This window comes from Protomyctophum parallelum (assembly GCF_964188405.1).
Source record: "Protomyctophum parallelum genome assembly, chromosome: 6".
In the NCBI taxonomy this organism is placed as follows: Eukaryota; Metazoa; Chordata; class Actinopteri; order Myctophiformes; family Myctophidae; genus Protomyctophum; species Protomyctophum parallelum.
Genome location: NC_139701.1, coordinates 30,824,619 through 30,839,442, shown reverse-complemented (window position 1 = coordinate 30,839,442; position 14,824 = coordinate 30,824,619). Strand labels below are relative to the sequence as shown.

Sequence of the window (14,824 nt, the reverse complement as noted above, 5' to 3'; positions counted from 1 at the left end):
TTTTTATTAAACAACGCGGGATGCAGCAATGCTAATCACTGTACCAGCACATTTCTAACACCCGTGGCACATGTGGCGAGTACTTTATATTTGGAATCTGAATGTTTATGTACACGTTTACAATGTAAATGTAGCGATCGCCTAAGTGAAGTACGAGCGTCATGTGAACCATGGCTATTTCAGATCTAGAGTTCAGACTGCCTAGTGCCTACAAAACCTCCTCGGGTGGTACAGTGTCAGTGACGTATCATCAAAGGAAGTACTTTTTTCGTTTTGTAGGGAGGAGTCAGTCGTTAGTTTGCCTAAAGTGATATGTTTATTGAATGTTTAGAAATGCTACAATTGCTATTACAACATGTATTCATAATGTAGGCTGTGCGTGTTACATGGTCTCAATCTATATCGAACAGTATTAGCAGACGACAGGACCGAAGGAAACATTGAACGGAACAGGAAGGCGGAACAAGTAAGTTCGAGGAAAGTGGTTTTCAGCAGTAGGGTATTTCGTTCCCGTTAGATCGCGTGGCTGAATTTGATGTCGGTTTTAACTATTGGGCTAAGCATGGTGTGTTTATAAGGGAGGAATAGCATATGTACATGTATGTGTGTAGATCCAGTACCTGCAACAAGTGCTATCGATCGCCACACTCACGTCACGGATTAAACTGCGTACAGTCGTCTTGCATGCGTCCATCAGACATTTCATCTGTACTTTTACACGGGAGACTGTAAAAGCCAAACCCGAGCTGTATTAATTGCGTAGTTATATTGAGGTGTAAAGGATACAATACAGGCAGATGCGATCATTGACCAAACACTATATTACATTTGGTCATGTTTTGGTGTGGTGGTGGTAAATTTACTGTCATTCCCCAAATTCTTCGTTTTACCGCCGCAGCGCGTGCCTAAAATAGGAAATGACTCAGGTCATTCAGTTTGCAACATTGCAGCATGGGCTAAGCTACGCCTCAGCCTAACTATCAATATTATGATCATTAATGATATCAGTCTCTCTCCCTTTAAGACTTTTGGGTTTATCTCACATTGGCTGAAGCTGGAGGGGAAGTTATTTTATTTATTTATTTATTTATTACAATTTGCAGGCCAGCGACAAAACACTATTTACTCCTCTGTTGTATAATCTCCACGCCATCATACCCTTGCAGCCATTATCGTTTTAATGGATTATGTTTTTTTTGTACACTTAATTTTAAATCTTGATCTCCCAGATTAGACCCTGCATCAGTGCAGCTGCATTATAGAATGAATAGCCAGCAAAGGATAGTGCTCATTTGTTAACCCCCACTCTCTCCTCTCTTTTATCATACTCACAGGAACACAAACTGTGTCAAGACAAATACAATCAGACAGTCCATAACAACAGCTCTATCCTCACTGTTTACACAACCTTTTGACTGTTTCCATTTCACCAGTAAATAATTCACCGCAACCATTCAAACAAATCTCCGTTGCCACATGCGACCATGTCCATGGCCCTGAAACAAGTCTTCAACAAAGACAGGACATTCCGGCCCAAGCGCAAGTTTGAGCCCGGGACGCAGCGCTTTGAGCTGCACAAGAAGGCTCAGGCATCTCTGAATGCTGGTCTGGACCTGAAGCAGGCGGTTCAGCTGCCCCACGGTGAAGACCTCAATGACTGGGTGGCTGTGCACGTGGTAGATTTCTTCAACCGCATCAACCTCATCTATGGCACCATCAGCGACTCATGCACCGACCAGTCCTGTCCCGTCATGTCTGGTGGGCCCAAGTACGAATATCGCTGGCAGGATGAGCACAAGTACAAAAGACCCACTGCCCTGGCAGCGCCTAAGTACATGAGCCTGATGATGGATTGGATTGAGGTACAGATCAACAATGAGCACATCTTCCCCACCAACATCGGTAAGTATCGAGAACAGATACAGTTGATGACCATGGTTTCTTCTACCACTACCAACCTAACCTCGCGTCACCAGGCTTTCCACCTCGGAGGAAAGCCTGGTCTGTGTTACAAAATTGCTGTGTGATCCGGTCGGGAGCGGATGATTGTGACTGCAAGTCGCACTTACTATGCAAACGTGCACGAAGCCTGTAACGCTCAAGCGCCCTCTTCATGTAATGCTGCACACCCACAATACATGGGCGACACGACACGCCACGCCACTACACACATGCAGTCACACACGCACACACACACACACACGGGGCAACACCCACTCCAAGAAAGTGTCAGCTACTCAGCTCCGGAGAAACAGCAGAGCGCTAAGCGACCCCGCATCAAACGACTTTTGATTATTCCTTCTAAATCTGTGTATATAAAATATAGCTAACTCGTCGAATCTCTTAGTTACATCAATATTGTTCTTATAAAATTGTTGGTTTGTATTAAGATTATAAAGATCGCTTTTGTCATTTTGACTACACTTACCATGATCGCGGTGGTTTGACTCATGGATCAACTGACTGAGAGAAAACGCTAATGTTACTGCCGTCAAATTATTACAAATTTCACTATAAACAGACGCTATCAAATATCGCTGACTGACTGTTGTGACGACACAGAGACAACTCCCTGACAATATCTTATTTACAGTTGTGACGACACAGAGACAACTGCCTGACTATCGCTGAGATAGTTTATTTATTTTTGGACCACAATGCTTATATGAGACAATTTAAAATGAAACTTCTACGGCCCTGACCAGGGGATGAGCGAGTGACATCAGGTCTTTGGTAGAGATTTGACCGCCTGTCTCCGCTGTAGTGCTGACATAATGAAGTGACATTATTCCGGTAGAGTGTCTCAGCCCTGCGGTTGCTCCTCGCCTTTATTAAGGCGTCTTACTGGTATTGTTACGTCATGTTGTAGTTTTGTAGTCATCAGGCCGGAACCCTTAATCTTGAACTTCCTTTCCCTCAAACCGGAAGAATAACAATCAAAGTGTGACTAGTTCTCTCGTAGCCTGCAGCTTTTATTGGGAAAAATCGGTTTGAGGGAAAGGAAGTTCCTGATTGAGGGTTTCGGCCTGATGACTACAAAACAATGACTGCAAGATGCCGTAACGATATCATCCGCTCCCGACCGGATCATGAACCTGAAAAGGAATGCTGCCGAGGCTACTACTACCAACCAGGATCCAAAAGTATGTGGCCTGCCTACTTCTGATGCATCCCTAAAAGGATCCCTATTGCTACAATAAATAAATAAAACAATAGATTTATATGAGTCTAGATCCGAGGATAATTACACAACTGCCACTGAGTTATGACAAGGGGTGGAATATTACAAGGAGAGTTCTTTCAAGTGTAGGCAGCATCTGTTTTTTGGAACCACTTTCAATGGATGAACAAGACATGCTTTAAATAATTCTGTGCACCGAGAGAGACCGTATGGAGAGACCCTATGGATTTTTTCATTGAGATCATCGTTTTGTTATGATGATCCCAGCATTGTCCGCTTTCTGTTATCTAAATATTCACACTGCCTTGGCTTGCATAGTTCGGCATTGAAGCATCCCAGCAATGGATTTATAATTGGCCATGCCAATGCTATCTACATGTGTCTATGATTAGACATGATGACCTTAGCTCGTGTCCTCTGGAACAGATTCCTGTAATATTATTAGATTAACATAAACAAAACCTTAAAGTAAATTACTTAAGCTACAGGCTTACCCCCAAACCAAGTAGCCCCAAGTTTTTCCAATCTGATGCAGGTGATAGTGGCTGTGTCATGACTCAACAAGTTGCTCAGACAAAGGCACCATTAATTAAGTGATTAAGATGATGATGAACCTACCAATTGCATTACAACCAGTGAATGATTTTTTTTTAACTTGTTCCTATATATAGAAGGAAAATAATGTATTTAGCAAATAACCGCCAGTAGAGTGAAAATTGCCTAGCCTTAAATGTGACCGCAAACCTGTAAACGGAAGTTAACATGGTAAATGAAGCATTTATATAGCACATTTACCCATTCACACACACACACACACACTCACACACACAAAGATGACAGGGGAAACCATGCAAGGCACCAACCAGCATATCGGGGGCAATTTGGGGTTCAGTGTCTTGGTCAAGGACACTTTGACATTATACTCTGAGGGAGCCTGGGTTTGAACTGGCCACTCTACCCCTGAGCCACCGCCGCCCCAACATGGAAATATAATGTGAACGGATTCTGTAAACTGTAGTCTTGTTGCAGTTTTCAGATGGGGTTGAAGTGGGTCTAATTTTATTTTAGCACATGGCAATTTAGTACAGCTGCTAGGACTATCACTGCATATCAGAACATATCAAAAATCATATAAATGTTTTGACTTTGTGTTCTTATGTGAACAGAAATGCACTGTCATGGCTTAAATATGTTTTTCTTTCTGCTTGATTCCAAGGTACTCCTTTCCCCAAGACCTTCATGCAGGTAGCTAAGAAGATCTTGTCACGTCTGTTCCGTGTGTTCGTCCACGTCTATATCCACCATTTTGATCGTGTGACCCAGATGGGGGCTGAGGCTCACGTCAACACCTGCTACAAGCATTTCTATTACTTTGTCACCGAGTTCAACCTCACCGATCACAAAGAGCTGGAACCTCTGGTTAGTCTGACAGAAGTAAAAGACAAAGATCTCTCTCTCTCTTTCTTTCTCAATTCAATTCAATTCAACAGGCTTTATTGGAATGACATTTGACAAGTGTTACCAAAGCACAATTATAATTATGACATGAAAAATAAACAATATAAGCCTGGGCTAGCCTGAGCTAACGTGTTAGGTTTCTGGTCTAGAGGGGCGGGTCGCGGCTCAGATTGGATCTCATCGATCTGTCCGTCACCCCCGGCCCCTCCTCTCCCCCCTAGTGCAGCGCTACGTCACATCATTTGGAGCGACGCCCACCCGGAAGGGTTGACTCCCACTTTTAGACCAGAGCGGCCAATGCGTTCCTCCAGGCTTTCAATTTTTTCACCAACAAAAATGAAAGCCTGGTACCGAGGCTAGTCCGAGTCTGGCAGTGTGCCGCGGGCTCGACTCCCGATCCCGACGGCCTTTGCTGCATGTCACTCCCCCATCTCTCTCCCCCATTTCCTGTCAGTCTACTGTCTGTCCCTCTATAAAAAATATTAAATAAAGGTGAAAGCCGCAAATAAATAAATAAACAACATAATGAACATCAATGAAATGAAATAAATAAAGCAGGTGTATCAATGAAATTAAATAAATAAAGCAGTTGGTGCGGTAAGTAAAACATGGCATATAACCATTGTGTCCTACTGGTTGTCCCTTTTCTTATGACAGGAATTGACAAAACTGCACATTCCTCAGGAGGAGTGGTAATTTCTCCCTTTCTGTCATACTTCGGAATTCTGTGCAATTTGATTAAAATCACTTCCGCTTTATTTTTTACTCATGGTATAGAGCTTCCCTTGCTCCAGACTATATGACGGCAGACGCGAGACTAACATAATGATAAACAATATACATTGACAGTTCCTTATTAATGGTTACTTATTATTCAGTTATTTATGTATGTTTTGCTGCTGTTTGGGCCTTTTGTTTCTCACAGAAAGAGATGACCTCTCGGATGTGCCACTAAGGGAGCACCACTGACCACCTGACACATTCCCGACTGTAGACCACATGATCCGTCCACTCCACAGACCACATAGAAGACTGCAGCAGAGTTGAGAACAAAATAAAAACCAAATCGAAAAGAGCCTTTATTTTTATATTTAAGTACTGTAATCTATTTTAACCATGTAGGTTTTAACCAGGAACATTGTAAGGCATTCTATTTGTTTCAAAGTCTGAGCATTTTATGAGAGCACAATATTAAGAGGTATATGTTTGTGTTGTTGATGTTTTCTTTTTATTATTTGGATTTGAATCATTCCTAGGTATTTTTGTCCTAATCTTTCTCATCTAAAGTCTCATCTTAAAAATTGTAACTGTACATAATATAAGATTCTTAGTATGTCGTTACATTAAAACAATTCTTAAACCTCTTGTCATTGTGATGTGAATGTGAATGCTGTTCCCCCATTTTCCTGACATTAATAGCTGTCGGGTCATCTATTTACCAGAGTTTGCTTCAATATAGTTTTCCACTTTTTTCCAAAATGTCCATTATAAGCCAGCATGGTGATAACCCCTGGTCAACATTCTCATGTGCCTGGAACTGCCTGTAGAAAATGTTCAACACAACTTTTACAAAAAATTCTGAAGTCAACCATACTTATACTGGGACCTAAAAAATATAATAAAAAAACATAAATATCTGCAATACAAAAGACACGTGATATAGTCTTATATTAATTCATAGAACAACTATATATATATTTTATTTAAATAGCACAAGGGTACTTTTAGTGTTAAATTTAACAACATATTGTAATTACAATATTTTGTGAGCATTTAGAAAGTTTTTTTCCTGAAAGGATAGGCCTATTATGTAACAATGTTGTGGGCTGAAGGCCAGAAGGCACATTCCTATGAGGTCAAAGTCAAACTCGTAGACATTTTGTTGATGATGATGAAGGCTGGCTACACGAGACTCGGTCCTCACGTGACAATTAACACTCCCTGCTCTGTCTGTGACCAGTGACAACCTATAAATATGGTGACAACACAGAGAGAGATATTTGTAGGTGTCCACTAGGTGGCGTCTGGCACTGGTCATGAATCGGGATAGGTGTTGAAATCAACTCTCAACGGATCAACAGTTTTCTCTGATATAATATAATAGCCGAGGTGGACGCGTGGGAAATTTGGTCTTTTTTTATTGGCTATATACACATTCATGAATCCACTTGCTAACCGACTGTCAGTATTGAGCAATTTTTTATAGGGGTGTCTTGTGACCCTACCATTAACATCCTATATGTCAGGCAAAAATGTCAAACTTTCCTTTTGCTTTAAGTGTGTGATATGTCAAACTAGGGGTTTTCATGATTCTGAATCCATTCTAAGCATTAGTTTTGCACAAAAACTTGGGCTAAAAACAACCATATAGCCACTTGCCCAAAATGTGCTGACCTCATCACATTTGTGCTGACCTTGTCACATTCATAATGACGTCCATGGCCGTTTTTAGCTCAAGGAGTGTTTTTGTGCAAAACCAATGATTGGAATGGATTCAGAAAACCCCCTAGTTTGATATGTCACATGCTACTTAAAGCATAAGGAAAGTTTGACAATTTTGCCTGCGGCACCTGCCATAGGATGTTAATGGTATAGGCCAGGGTCACAAGAACCCCCTATAACAAAGTGGATTCATGAATGTATGTAGGCCTATATAGACAATATTTTAGGCCAATAAAAAAGACTATATACCACATTTCCCACTTTAAACACTGTAGGCTGCCGGACTATGCCTGGTTGCTATCGTGACAAAAGTATCCAGTTCTCCTCATAACGTGTCAATGAACGGAGTAAGTGGAGCTTGTCAAGAGTTGATTTAGGTTAATGCTTCGACTAAGCTGGTTATGTAAGAAACAGGCTGGACTGATTAGATTAGTATAGCAATTTTTTTAATTTTCTTCTTCATTCTCTTTTTTCTTTTCTTTGTTTTCTTTCTTTTTTTTGTGTGGAAGGATCTCTGCCCTGGTTGGCATCAATTCCAATTGAAAAGCTTAATATTATGCTTCATATTTACAGTGTTATTATGATTCATTTTTATTTTGCTCATGTTTCAAATAAATATCATATACTGTAGGCCTATGTCTTGATTGTCGAAAATTGTTTACATCAGGGTCCTCCATTTTCAATTCATCAGAACATTTAAAGACGTACAAATATACACTTCTATGAAAAAATCACACTCGTATGAAGAGAGGGGCTCTTATCATCATACATCATGTAATATCCGGGAATCACATTCTGTGCTCAGCCATTCAAATCATCACAAATGTGGTCTACACACAAACACACAAAGCTGGGCATAGGAAGAGGAAATCATCATCATCATCATCAAGCCTACAGTTAAATAAAGTATAAAAATAAAATAAAGGGGGAAATGTGTATCAAAATCTTCATACTCTAAGATCAAAATGGGCAGGTTGAGGTGGGTTCTGGGAGTAACTTAGTAAGGCTAAGTAGTAGCCTGACCAGTTTGTTTTGGGAGCCTTAATTATTTTAATGGACTTTGAGGTGCTGTGGTACCATGAGGTGCATGCATAATCGAATAAACCTTGAATGAGGGCTCCTGTTTGGATCTTCAAGGTATTTTTGTTGACCAGTGAGGAGATCCTGTACAGGAATCATGTTCTTTAATTGGTTGACTTTTTGATTACATTGGTGGCCATTATATCACAGGAAAGATTTGTCTCCAGGATGGAACCTACAGTATAGGTCATCATTTTATCTTTTCTTGTGATCGATATACTGTCCTGTCCCCCACTTTAACTGAAGAGCCGCCGGCCTTGCTGAGATTACTATTTGATCCAAATGTGGCCGGGCCGTGGCCCGCCCGGGGTTCGATTTATAGTATGTTACTTCACTATTACTGAAGTAACTGCACTAGACTTATAAGTAAGCATATGGGCAGCAATCCGGCCTAGTCAAACACACAGAATTCATTATTTTTCTGGCCAGAGTGCAAATTTCAAATTGTGCTACTGTTATCTAGGCCTACTAGGCTACAAATACTATTAACATTGAGTGACTGCAGTTTCTTCCAGCGGTGAAATGTCCCTGACCCTTTAAGTATAATTGGCCTCAAGTCACCATCCAAATGCGTGACCTCCCTCCAGCGTGCATGTGCGCGCGCACTGCGCAGCCGTGCCCGAGACCCCGAGTTATGGTTATGCGGCGCTCCCCCACTTCTTGCACTCGCAGCATACGTCGCCCGACGCCCACGTATCCATGACCATGGCTGCGCGCTCCCGTTACGCACGTAGTATTGTTTTCACTGCATGGCGGTGTCGGATAAACCTAGCCTGGCTCAAGACTAGCATAATGTATTTGATCGATTCTGACGTTTGCATAATTTTCTAGAGGCTAGGATATTAATCATAAATTAAATTTCAGATTCTGAAAAAGATCGAGCTATATAGGCCTATATGGTTACATTTGCTGTATAAACCCATACACTTCTTTAACCCAGCTACAGGCAGCACATCAATCAAATGATGATATATCCTATATTTGATTTCTAGTTCATAATCCTCTTTGCAACTGCCGTCAAATAATGTCGACTGCCGAATAAATAACGATGTGTTGTGTTAACAAATACTGTCATATGACCCGAATCCCGATGATCCGCCCCTCTTCGATGTGAGTCACTTGAGTTCATTTCCTCTGTCATTCCTTTGCGGTTTGGGTTGTGTGTACGGTATGCGCGTGCGTGCGTGTGCGATAGCCTAAGGGTAGTGCCAGTGCTTTTACTTTCCTGTACAGTACATGTTGTACTTGTTGTACTTTAATGGAATTTCCCTGACCTGTCTGGGGGAGTTGGCTTGGCAAAAAAGTGAAGTGAACTGAAATGCCCTAGGCCTACTAGTCTAGTTGTGTAAGATCAAAAGACATTTCCAGGATCCAGTACCACAGTATAATTAGGTTATGTAGCCTACTATTTAGGCCAGTGGTTCTCAAACTTTTTCATGTAGACCGCACATTATTATGTAGGCCTATTTGGCCATGGATCATCATCTGAATATAATGTTGTGCCACTGCCAGATGCATCTTTTCTATTTATTCATTTATTTTACTTTAGGGGTGTCTAAATAAATAACATTTCCCCCAAATGCTCAAGATGCATGCATCGCATCATGATGACAGCTTGTAGATCTGCTATTTTCAAATAGCAGATTTTGTTGCAATATTAACAAATGCAGACCCCTTGCACACCCGGCAATAAGGACCCCTGGGGGTCCCCAGACCCCACTTTGGGAAACACTGAATTTAGCCAAGATACTGTTCTCTCTAGGACCCCATTCTACGTTATAAAATCCTCTCTATTAATTTAACTCAGTGTTACAAATAGAACCAATTTGTTTTGATCTTTAGGTCCATTTGGTTCCTAACTGTGAATCATTTATTTGGGGACCTCTAAGGGTCCATTTGTTTCTTACCTATCAATCATTTAGCTATGGGGACCCCCTGGCTGGAACCCCATCAAGGATCCCTGTGGGTCAAGGACCCCTGTGGGCTAGGGTTAGGGAGGGGACCCCACCCAGAGATAGCAGCACTGCGGTGCAAGTAGTCATAAATGTCCAATCAGCGTCTTTGCAAGGCGTAAACTGTTGTTTTGACTGCAACACGTGATTATTTATATCTAGAGAATGGAATTGGGTAATGTGACTCAACAGAAAACACTAGAATGAGGACAGTCACACACCCTAACGGTTTCATGCCCTGCAAGTCAGTTACCTCATGCTTTGTACACTACAGCAAGTTAAAATATGTAAACCAAAGGAAATATGTTTCAATACCCAGCCCAATACCATGCTTATATTATATACATTAAATAAATAAATCACTCTGTCTCTGTCTGAACTTGTGCTGAACAATAATTGACCAAACAACAACAGTAGTTTCATTCTCTTTTTTTTGTTTCATGCTTGTGTAAACTATGGTGGACAGAATTCAATCCATATGTTGATCTGACCTCCCATGCCAATTAAAGCGCCAGCGCTCGCCCAGCAGTCTGCCGTCAGTACTACTGTTACTGTTAGTCTGTTACTGCATAACTCACACACAAAGAAGATGTTGAGAAATGAAAAGCTTGATTATTCTCAATTAAATAATTGGAACAAGATAAATACATTGATGTTGTTGTTAGTGCTCTAAACAAAAACAAAAATAAACACCAAAAATCCTATAGACTCCCATTTGGATGTAATCTTCAAAAGCCATGTATGCCCTCATGCATCACAATGCATCAAATTGGCTATTTTAATGTTTTTTCTTTGTGGTTAAGTGGTTAAGTGGTTAATATTAGGTTCCTTCTGAGAAGTTTGTTCTTGGAAATACTCAACTGCAAAGGGTATTCAGTCCACCATATGAGCTTACTAGGCTACTTGGAAAACAGCCCAGTGTAACATAAGACTGCTGGCTGCCAGGTTGCCTGTAACAATCATGAAGGCTATTTAATAGTTGACACCATTAGTCAAACAGATGTAGGCCTACATGCTTGCACAGTGACACTCACGTGTGCACATACATGCAGAGTGGATGCCATACAGTAGTAGCTACTAGCTGTACTATAGCACCGTCATGTGCATCTCTGTTGTGAAATTTCTGTGTGATACACCTTGGTATGATTCAGCTAAATTTACAGAACAGAGCTTCAATGGGTTAAGTAATATTAATGTTACAAAAATGCTTATAAACATGCAGCCACATGACGTCATGAGTGAAAGCCAGACATTGGAGGGGATATCGCACCTCAATAACATGAATATCATCAACAACAACAACACAGAGAGAGACACACACCTCATGCATTTATCCAATCCAGTACCCTTTCCCTGAAAGGAAAGAGTACTGCTGCCCAGTGTGAGTTGTTATTGATCGAGAGCTATGCACATTCACTGAACCGAGCTTCAGTACTGCCCAGAGACATTTACGATGCCTGACCCCTGTTCCTTTTGCCATGTTGTGACAACCGACCAACTTCACTTCCACACATGTGCTTGTTTTCGTATTAAACTAGCAATTGCACCATCATTTCTTGGCTACAGAATGGCAGTCAACTCCTCACGGCTTGCGTAATGTCTGGCCTACGTTTGAGGGGTGGAAGGTGAAAGGAGGAGAGTAAGAGAACCTCCAGTCACAAGACACTACTCTGGAAAACAAACCTTACAAGGATTTAATGTAAGACACCTTTGACAAACATTAGAAGAAAAATATACAGAGAAGGCTTGCAAGATGTGGATTACAGGCAATAAATCAATGTATTTAGCAAGGCCACTTACTTAGTTTGAAGACATAATCAAGTGGATGTATTCTCTACTGTATACACTATACAGTATACTGTATATATGTTACTTCTATTTGTTGGGATTTGAATTTAGTGCGTTTGTATGCTAGTGGCTGACTCAAGATAAAATAGAGGTGGCACTGCACTGGTAACTAGATATGTTATTGTTTAAGTAACCCATTAAAGGGATAGTTCACACAAAAAAGACACAAAAAAATCTCCTTTGTGTCTCCATAGGGATAAAACGTGCTGGGCAGGTTGTGTGCTCGCTCTGTAATCGAGCAAGGATTGAGAGAGGTAAACAACAGGGAGAGCAAGCGTTCCGTGCTCACCGCAGTCCTTGGAAAGCCCCGCTAGCCAGTAGTCGAACAGCCACATAGCTTGGTTGAAAACACAGAGGTCAAGACAGTGAGGTATCACGGCCACAAAGAACGGCACTTCCGCATACGTCACGTTTTATGACTTGGCCACCTGAACCCGTGCACAAAGTTGTGCGCTCCATGGGCACAAATACATTTGCATCGTACATTCTCTCAAATGTAATACCGTAATATTTCTATTTCTGAGAACCACTGTTCTAAATCCTTAATCCTAAGAGTTTTCTGAAAAGCTATCTTTTACTCTGTGTGACTGCATTGTCATCTTACAATTAACATACCGGTAGTTGAGAGAGAGAGAGAGTGATCATATTGCCATATGGTCAGACTTCCATGGAATGTCACTTCTTCCATTATCAGTTGTGTGAGAGAAAGCCTATACCGCCCCTACCTATATGCTCCTCAGCAGGCTGTGCAACGTGCCATCATGTCACCCTTCACACACAACACACCACAACATACCACAGGGCGTGGGGAGAAGATCTGGGAGGTGGCTATCAGTTACTGATACTTCAGACATTCCCACACACCCTTTACTTGCCATTTGTTCAGTTGACACAAGAAAACAAGTCCCCTGGACGTTTTGGTATTATCCTTTTAGCCCAAATGTCTGACTGTACCTGCTGTTTACATTTCTGTCTATATATCTATGATCGCACAGAGTACATGAAACGAAAGGGTATCAATCAATCAATCAATCAATCAATCAATCAATCAATCAATCAATCAATCAATCAATCAATCAAACATACTCTCTCCCCATGCCTTCGGCCTGGTGGAGACAATAAACCTAACAAACAGACACAAATTAAAGAGCAAAAAGTCCTTTCCGAAGGGACAAAACTAAAGTAACTATCAGTAATCAAACGTTTGGCTTCACACAAAAGTCCACAGTGTGGCGGCTGGGAGAGAGAGGATCCTGGCCTGTCTCCCCGCTGTCTTCCAGGTACATACTGACTGATATAGTAGGTGAGTAGGGAGAGCCATGATCAGTGACGCCCCCACTAGACCGACAGCCAGTCAGGGTTGATCACTCCCTGACAGACAGGCCGGCTTCTCTCTACGTGTCCATGCTGAGCAAGACCTACGCTGTAGACGCTATCATTTGTTTTGGGCGGAAGTTGTAGGATTTTGGCGGAAGTACCGCTCAAGGAAATTATGTTGATGCTTTACAAATCAGTTTACATTCTCCGTGAATGAAACAAGTGTTGTGATTGGTCGGAATAATATCGTATCCGGGGGAAATTCATCTGACGGATGTTCCAGACCGACACTTCCACCGATAGCGTATCTGCCTTAGATTGTGACCAGGCTTTTCTCTTCGTAGATGAGTAAGCCTGGGGCCTACTAGGTGTCAATCATCAATTAGTCCACCTGCAGAGGATTAGAGGAAAACACACAGGCACTCCCTCCACCCTGGTACTGTGTATCCCTGATAATAATGTGAGAACTCTGATAAATATGTATATAATATTAGGCAATATATACAAATATCTATAATACCTCACAAGTAATAATACTACTCATAATTATAATATGATCACCAATCATAGTACTGTACTGTATGTAAGCAGTCATGTTGGACTATTGGTATGTCGGACTATTGGGGTGTCGGACTTTTGGGGTACCGGGCTATTGGTTGTTGGACTATAGAGGGTATGCGCATGCATAAAGTGAATGTAAAATCGAGTGGCAAATTGAGTGGCAACGTGAGTTTAACATTGTTTAACGTCGTTTAATGCAATCAAATAGGACTTTTCTGTTTGGATGTATGGGCTGTCAAGGCCAGAAAGTATTTTCTTTTGCTACTCAGTAGTTCCCGCATAACTTCCGGGTTTGATGATGATGTCACGCGCATACCCTCAGTACGCATGTTGGACTATTGGCATGTCGGACTATTTGGGTGCCGGTCTGCCGGACTATTGGTTGTCGTCTCGTCTGACTATAGGCTGTTAGACATAGCCTTTTGTCACCTCCACCCTATCTGTCAGTGAGGCTCAGAATTCCTCTATCTGTGAGAATCCGATTCTTGCACGTGGCTCAAGCATTCTCTCTGAGCATATCAGCCTTGTGTGTTTGTGTTTAACACTTGCACGATTATCTGTCTAGATTGCAGATCTCACACACACACCGAGACCGCCCACACACACACACACGCACACACACACACACACACACACACACACACACACACACACACACACACACACACACACACACACACACACACACACACACACACACACACACACACACACACACACACACCTATATTATTACTTTTTGGAGGCCTCTCTCCATGTCCATTTGTACATACTCATAAAAAAAACCTCCATCAAAATAGGCCTACAATAAACCTTAGAAGAACCCCTGACTATTGTTGGTTGGTGCCCACATAACAGTCATGTCATTCCCCCATGCATTGCCATACCTCCCATTGTGGGGCCTAAAAAGAAAACAATGCCTTTAATGGCTCAGTTCCATTCAAATTTTACTCTAATCTATTGCAGTGCCTTACCATCTTGCCGA

General features: G+C 41.6%; 1 protein-coding gene across 2 annotated transcripts; it reads left to right on the top strand.

Annotated features, from left to right (window-relative positions):
- The first annotated feature begins 284 nt into the window (after positions 1-284).
- mob3a (MOB kinase activator 3A) lies at positions 285-6,004 on the top strand. Of its 2 annotated transcripts, none has more exons than XM_083767871.1 (4): positions 285-466; positions 1,434-1,902; positions 4,398-4,600; positions 5,565-6,004. In XM_083767871.1, exons 2-4 carry the CDS (start codon positions 1,485-1,487, stop codon positions 5,592-5,594), a joined length of 651 nt encoding a protein of 216 aa, XP_083623997.1. In that variant the 5' UTR covers positions 285-466; positions 1,434-1,484; the 3' UTR covers positions 5,595-6,004. The 2 variants fall into 2 exon arrangements, with proteins under 2 accessions (XP_083623997.1, XP_083623996.1); XM_083767870.1 differs by having other exon boundaries at positions 1,335-1,902.
- The last annotated feature ends 8,820 nt before the right edge of the window (positions 6,005-14,824 follow it).